General features: G+C 43.4%; 1 protein-coding gene across 2 annotated transcripts; it reads left to right on the forward strand.

The window, feature by feature from the left end:
* The first annotated feature begins 1,328 nt into the window (after positions 1-1,328).
* Positions 1,329-4,400, forward strand: hs3st1 (heparan sulfate (glucosamine) 3-O-sulfotransferase 1). Of its 2 annotated transcripts, none has more exons than XM_069670626.1 (2): positions 1,329-1,484; positions 2,713-4,400. In XM_069670626.1, the coding sequence occupies exon 2, from the start codon at positions 2,856-2,858 to the stop codon at positions 3,771-3,773; it is 918 nt and encodes a 305-aa protein (XP_069526727.1). In that variant the 5' UTR covers positions 1,329-1,484; positions 2,713-2,855; the 3' UTR covers positions 3,774-4,400. The 2 variants fall into 2 exon arrangements, with proteins under 2 accessions (XP_069526727.1, XP_069526726.1); XM_069670625.1 differs by lacking the exon at positions 1,329-1,484 and adding an exon at positions 1,886-2,068.
* Positions 4,401-8,097: the final 3,697 nt, after the last annotated feature.

Consider the following 8,097-nt stretch of genomic DNA (forward strand, 5'->3'; position numbering starts at 1 on the left):
GAAAGCATGAATCAGTTTCTCTGCATCCTGCTTTGTTACAAACGGTCTTACTTTGGCCCCATTTCTCGAGTGAAAGAAAGCTGTCTTGGTCACCTTGCTAATGTGGGCTTCAAAGCTTAAATCAGAGTCCAAAATGACACCGAGACTTTTGGCTTCGGGTATGTTCTGGTGAGCAAAGTTCCCAAGCCTAGTAGATAGTGTCTTTGTAGGAAGCTAAAGGTATGCTAAAGGTATGTGATATGGTACGGTATGGTATGATACGATACGGTACGATATGGTACGGTACGATACGATACAATATGATATGGTACAGTACGGTATGATACGATACGGTACGATATCGAATGGAACTACACGATATGATATGGTAGGTACGATACAATACGATATGATATTCTAGGTATGATACAATAGGATATGATATGGTAGGTAAGATACGATACGATATGGTACGGTACAATACAGTTTACTTTATTGTCCCTGTAGAGAATTTGTCTTGGACTCGAATTCTTCATACCTTAAGCTTCCTACAAAGTATTACTAATAAATAAAACATCATTAAAAACAAACAACAATCAGCATGTAAACAGAGAAGCAAATACCAATGACAACCACAAACGACTTAAATAAGACCATCATGAAGCTATTGCACAATCCCTACCGCCTCAAGAAACATTTACAATTATGATTGCGGTGGGCACAAATGAGTTTTTAAAATGGTTGAGTTTGCTTAAGGGTACTCTGTATCGTCTGCCTGATGATTAGAGCTTATACTCAGAGTGATGAAATGCAAAATGACTGATGACAAAAAGATTTATACCTTTATAGCAGCCACTGGTTCAGTGACTGACACAGACGCCTTGTTTAATAGGCCTAATAGGAGACAGTGTTTCTCACATTAAATAACATCTATGTTGCAGCACTAATAGGTGTGACAATCAGATTTCTCACTGTTCTCCCTGCTGTCACACAAAGGTATCTGACATTAGTGATTTGCCACTTACTCATCAACTCTGTGTGTCACTGAAAACTTTCTCACACTGACTGTACAATCATACTGACTCAGAGGGAGATGGTGAAACAGCACTGCTTTGTTTCAGCCTCTGTAAAATGGTAGTTGGAATTGGAGCGGTAGTTTTATTTTGGACTCGCTGTTCGAGGAAGGATTTGAACACTTCCAATGAAAAAAAAAAAAAGACATGCAGCTCAACAGGTGGCGAGATTGTGCAACTTGGACTCGGCGACTACCCACAGATGCACTTGCTCTGTGGACAAAGGCGGGGAAGAATGCCAGGGATGAATAACTGCTCTGTCTCGTTCATTGATTTCCCCTGAAAGCGACGAGTGAAGGGAGGACTCCTGGAGGCTCCAGTGAAAAGACTTTTTTCAAATAAGAATCTTGAGAAGGCGCGGGCTCTCTATGGGCAACAAATTTCTACAAAGAGCATCGGAGACGGCTTGATTTGAATATTTTGGGCTTCTTTGTAAGTACACTTTAATCAGAGCTATGGTTGCAAAATAAACACTTGCTGTTTGATGCATAATAAAATGAGTGTTATATTCTCCACTTTCTTTATTTTTTTCTACACATTTGACCATGAAGTCAGGTAGGAAAAAATTAAGTAAAAACCAATGGGTGACTTAAAACTCAGCGATTTAGACACGTCGTCAAGTATCACCTGTATCACCTGATTTAGTTCTCGCCTCATAGCAGCCATACCAGCAGCTTTATCTCCGCCAAATACCATTACAACAACGTGAGTCACACAGGGGAGGGAGGGGTTAGGGGGGAGTGGTCATTGCAGGCGTAATGTAGGCGTAGGCTTCAACAGCTGACACTCAAAAACAGGGAGCACCGTGTGGCTTCGGAAGCACAGCTCAGAGGAGGCGCTCCGGTGAAGTTGTAACCCGGACGGAGGCGAGCTTTTACGCGCTTGGATAAAACCCACGGACCCGCTGCAGAGTTGGATCATACGGCCGTTTAATTGGGAGTATCGGTGCTGCGATCCGAGAGACCAAAGCTGCACGAGATGAAATCATTGTCGAGTGGACGGTTATAGTGTAAAAGGTAAGAGAGGTACAGCACGAGAGCGAGGGAGCGAAGGAGACAAAGTAAACATACAGTGAACAAAAACAACACATGACAGCACGCGCAAAACATGCGGATCATGCGTGCCTAACCGTGTAATTTGTAGCTTCTGTCCTCCAGGCTTTTAATTTGCACACCTGCTTTCCTGCGTGTAAATAAAGCAAGCTCCGTCTCAGTGTTTGATATTTCCTCTCCAGAATGTTTTAATTAAGACAAATGTTTACAGTGTTGCATCGCATTTATTAATTTCGTTTCGTTTGTATTTAAAGCAGTAGTTGTAGAGATTCAAATTAGACAATCTGTGCTACTTTACACTTTATTCTTTGGAGCATACACACCTTTAAAGATTTTAATGTCCTTGATGTTTTGACATGGCTTTAAGAACGTGGAACAAAGACCATCCTGTTCAGATATGGGTCATTTTGTTACCTCACAGTATCTGGTTTAAAGTTTAATCACCTCAACAGTCATAAATGCAAATGCTGCTCCCTTAACTTTGAGTCATGAAACTGTATTGATCGGGCATGTTGCAGGTGGGCAGGATTTCCTTCTCGCACGTATTCTCAGAGGTGTTTTGTGCCCGCCAGGTCTCCTCTAATCCCAGCTGTTTTCTTCCCTTGCAGTCACCGCTGCCGGCAGAGAAGAGGTTGTTCCTTTCGCTTTTTCTTCAATTGGACCATTGTCCTCAGTCAGCTGCTCTTTCAATGTGGGATACAGTTTTCGTGCTTTCGCCAGGCTGAAATCTTCCAGGGTCAGGACCTCCCTCATGGCAGCCTTGCTCCTCGGGCTGCTGCTTTTCGCGATGCAGTCTCCCCCCATCCCCTCCAGGCCCCTGACTGACGAGGGGCCACCATCACCTCCCACATTATCGCCTGCAGACAACGGCACCACCAGTCACCCGAACGGGACCGTCAGACAACTTCCTCAGATTATAATAATCGGCGTGAGGAAGGGGGGGACGCGGGCACTGATAGAGATGCTCAGCTTGCACAGCGCGGTGGCGGCGGCGCAGAACGAGGTGCACTTCTTCGACTGGGAGAGTCACTTTCAGAAGGGCTTGCCGTGGTATCTCAGCCAGATGCCCTACGCCCTCCCAGACCAGCTGACGGTGGAGAAGACGCCCGCCTACTTCACCTCCAGCAAAGTCCCCAAACGCATCCATCAGATGAACCCTGACATCAAGCTGCTGCTCATCCTCAGAGACCCAACGGAGCGGGTGCTGTCGGACTACACGCAGGTCTTTTACAACCGTCTGCAGAAGCACAAACGCTACCAGCCCATCGAGTCTGTCCTGGTGAAGGACGGCGAGATCAACCTGGGATACAAGGCTCTTAATCGCAGCCTGTATTACGTGCACATGCAGAACTGGCTTAAGTACTTCCCACTGGGGAGCATTCACGTCGTGGATGGAGACGAACTCATCAGGGACCCGTTTCCAGAGATGAAAAAGGTTGAAAGATTCCTAAAGCTGGAACCCCAGATAAACGCTTCAAACTTTTACTTCAATAAAACAAAAGGATTCTACTGTTTGAGGGACCACGGGAGAGAACGGTGTTTACATGACTCAAAAGGCCGCGCTCACCCTCACGTGGCGCCCGCCATCCTGCAGAAACTCTACCAGTTCTTTCACGAACCCAACAGGAAGTTCTTTGAGCTGGTGGGTCGAACATTCAACTGGAATTAACAGTTTCTCCTCTGTAGTTTGGTGTAGACTTTCTCGAGGGTAACCTCCATAAGCTGTCTTGTTTTCCTCACTAACAGTGTAGATAAAGACAAAGCTAATGTAAATTTAAACTAAATCTATTTTTGTACTAGTACTTTTGTTACAGGAGACTGATGGAGCCAAATATCAGGGCAGACTGCAGTTCATGACATGCTCTGTTAATGCAAGTCTTATTTTCTTCTCATTGTCAAACATCTTATTGTCTTTCTGGACTGTTCGAGACGCTGCTCGTGTGATCAAAGCTGACTTCTAACGACGTCCACACGGTGCCGGTTATTGTGTTACATAAAGATGAACACCAGGCAGTTTAATTCTGTCATGCCTTCATGTTTCACTTCATATATTCTGACATTATTAACTGCATTTAGAGCTCTGAAGGACCTTTTACCTGCTGCTATGATTTTTCTCAGTCACTTTCAGGCACAAGCCGTAAGAATATTGTTCTTTCATGTTCCTCTCTTTATATAAGAGTCTGTTATATAAATGCTCTGTGCACATCTTAGAATTGCTGATCATTACAGTGTACTGTAAATAGTTTTTATAAAAAGTGAAGAATTAATACCATAATAAAGATGTATTTTATTTTTAGCATGTCTGATGTTCTGCTTTCTTCTCGTTTTATCTATTTTTATGCATCCCTTATGTTTCCGTCTGCTGTGCACGCTTTCAGATCAAAGTGGATTCATTGAGTCATGATGTCCACAGTTTTAACAGGCATGTGCCTGTGTATAAGCTGCATACATATCTGTGTAGAATTTCCTGTTTGGTCACCCGCTTTCTGCAAAAGCATGTGCAGCAGACACACACTATACACAAACACTATATTGTGGTTTTAAACACAAAGTACCCTGCTGTACGGCAGCTGCTGACACGTCTTTATCTTTTAGCCTCATCCTTAAGCAATTAACACCTTCTTTATACACTTTTACAATCAAATATTAGGGTAAGATAATTGAGCGTGGGCAGAAAGGTAAACTGAAAATTAAAGCACAACTCCAGAAATCAAATGAAGTTGTTTATGCCCAAGGGTGCGATCTTCTTACTCAGTTTTTCAGAGAGGCGAGGGATTATTTATTCAAATCTTACTGCTACTTTGGAAACATCAGCAGCACCGTCTCAAAGACATTAATCTGCAAAAAAAAAAACCTACAGTAGCTGTTTCACATTTGAATGTGGCCTAGATTTACTCAGGGGCTTACTGGGGCTCTGCAGACAGGAAGGTAACCTCGTTGGCCCTTAAACGCACACCAAAGCAATATTTATTTCTCTCTATCTCTTATTTTTATCCCCGCAGAGAGCTGGGATACTAATTCCCTGATGTGCCTGCAGTTTACATGTGTTTTTTCTTAGTGATAGCGTTGAATAAGACTATCATCGGCTATCAGCAGGACAGGTTCGGTCTCCAGGCGTGTGTGTGGGGGGGGTGAATAAGGAGTAAAGTGAGAGTATGTGGGGGTGAGGTGGAGACTGATCTCTGCTGTAAGACTATCAGACAGCTGCTTGCGTCATTTGGCATGTGCGGCGATAACACAGAACAGGCATGTGCAGCTTTTAGCGTAGCTTTGAACGTGTCAGGTCTCCAGATGCGGCGGCGCTGCAGGGACATCTGGGAGGAACTCGCAGGAGTGGCGTTTTTCGTTACTCGAAGTCACGAATACAGCAGGCAGAGTTAGTGTCACATTTTCACACAACACCAGACACACTTAAGAACGAGAGGAGGAAACAACATACAGGGAAGTCTTAAACTGGCAGCTTACATGCAGGCCGGTACTGTAGATTACATACATATTCACATATTTGTACTTTATTTTAGTACTACCTTTTTCTGCTAGTTCCTGTTCCTACTTCTGCACTACATTACTTACAAAAAGCCCCTTTGTAACGTTTCTACTTTCTAAGAGTTGTTTTCAGCTCCACCAGACACCATTCTCCTCAGATGGTTTTATTTAAATAACTGTGAGAGCCCCAAAGGGTAACATTTAACATTATTTCACAACTGAAATAAGATTTAAAGAGTGTAAGATTATACATTTGTCCAGCAGAACTTCTCCTCTCTCATTAATCATCTCACGACCTCTCAGAGTTACCTTGTGACCCTTCAGAGGTGTCATTACCCAGACGGTGGGAACCACTGGACATTACTACGGACCTTTATATGTAAAGTAATTAAATTCTGCTCCACCTCGACCCACCTTGAAACATGCTGCATGTGCATTTAATGTTGAATTCAATGTTGCTCATCAGAATCCATCTTATTATAGAATTTTCAAATACTCTCAGAAAGGATTTTACAACTTGGAAAAGTCGCAATTGTCACAAAGTTCATGCTCTTAGTGGAACAGTTTCGGCTTTGTTAATGCCATAAGGAGTAATACTTTTGCTTGTAATACTTATAAAGGAGTATTTTACATGACTCTACATTAATTTTTTGGCACATTTAGAAGAAGGAGAAAGAGTACTTTACTCATCCCCGAAGGCCCGAAATACACACATGCACAAACAGGACTCTATGGACATGCATTAATGGAGAGCTGTCAGAGTGAGGTGGCTGCACGTGGACATGCGCCCCAAGCAGTGGGAGATGCAGTGTCTGGGTCAAGGGCACCTCGACAGGAAATGACACTAGCAACCAGTTCTAATTTCCATGTTTGGTCTGTATCGGGACTTGAATCGGCCACTCTGCGGCCTCCAAGCCTAGTCCCTACAGACTGAGCTACCGTCTACCCCAACAGTACTCCACTACTGCCGGCTGGAGGTGTATATTCTTTCATTCATTTTCTAGAGATTTTTTGTTAAAGAAACAAACATTGATGAGAGTGAAGTCAGAGTTAAACCAAAAGCAAGCTCAAGCTCTGAGTATAAAAAGCTCTGCCGCTTTGTGAGAAACCTCAGAGACAGGTGGTTGTTCTCTGTGGTTTCCTATAAATAAGTGCTTCACATTACACATTTGATCTCTTGCTAATATAAAACGATAGTAGTTGAGGACCATGTGGGGTAAAGCATTTATTTGGACATATTGTAAAGCTTTAGCTCAGGCTCGTTCAGGTGCTTCTATATGTTTTCCAAATCCTTTAAATTACTTGGAGCAAGGACACATCCTCCCTCTGCTCGCACCGTCTCTCTCTCTCTGCTCTGCTTACTCAACATCAGAGGAGCATCTATTAAGAGTTCATGAACGCCCCATTAGTCTAGTCAGATGTGCAGCCCTCTAAAGTTTTACAGTCACAGATTTCCCTTAACATCACCTAATTAATCTCAGCCACATAATTAATTTGCCTCCTCGCCCCACATGCAGTCTGAGCGGTAAACCGGGGCTACAACCACGATTAATGGCCTCGCCCTCCTCCCGGCGCCTCCTCCCTCCACCTCGGCTCTCAGACTATTTTCTGTGGAACTTTCTGGACTAACTTAAAGCCAGCCTGACACCCTCCCCCCCCACCCCCACCTCTCTCGCCTCTCGCTGCCAGCCAACTCTGGTTGTTCCTGAAGGGCCCCGTTTCCCTTCAAATCACAGGCAGCCAATCTTTGGGTTTTTCAAAGGATGATGTGATCCGATGGAGCACAGCCCCTTCTGCAGTCACCAGGGCTGCAGCTCGCTTTAATTGGAATAGATTGTTTGTCCACTCAATGTGTGAAGCCCGGCAGAAATAACACATGCACCCACCCTGTCTGTCTTTACTCTCCATTCAAACACAGAAATAGGAACACGCACACACACATAGAAAGTTTCTACTTGTTAGCGAGGCTCCAAAATGTGCGTCTCATTTATAACCTTTACATCTGCGTTTCCTGAACATATACCTGGTGATATTTTAAAAACCTGACATTTTACAGGTGGATAAACAATGGTTAATGCTCTTCTTAAGGTTTTTTGATATCCAAAAGGACTCTTCTAAGTAACAGGTGAAAGGAAGACATTTAAATACCAGATATACATGATAAGGATAAGGACATTTTTGCTTGTCTTTTTACATAAAATACAGGAATAAACGTCATTCATGCAAATGCAATCACGTTTTTCATCCAGATTGTAAGAAAAGTTTTAAGGATTTTTCCTTGCTCCACAACAGCGCTTACTTTTGTTAAAAGACCTTCGTGGTTTTTCAGAGATCACAGGGTAATTATTTGAAAGTAAAAATGATTTAAGTTTCATTCTCTTTGGCGACAACTATGGCCATAAACTGTAATTGCCGGAGCACACTTCCCAGATATCCAGACAGTTGCATGTGTGACGTCCACAGTTGGCTCCGGTTGTAACTCTTGATTTTACTGGCTGACGGTCGCT

This window comes from Semicossyphus pulcher, unplaced genomic scaffold (genome assembly GCF_022749685.1).
Source record: "Semicossyphus pulcher isolate SPU_LCO1_2020_fin unplaced genomic scaffold, fSemPul1.0.p SCAF_2, whole genome shotgun sequence".
In the NCBI taxonomy this organism is placed as follows: Eukaryota; Metazoa; Chordata; class Actinopteri; order Labriformes; family Labridae; genus Semicossyphus; species Semicossyphus pulcher.

What these genes read in the sequence shown, in the direction of transcription:
- hs3st1 (XM_069670626.1), top strand. Translation starts at nt 2,856, where the DNA reads ATGGCAGCCTTGCTCCTCGGGCTGCTGCTTTTCGCGATGCAGTCTCCC.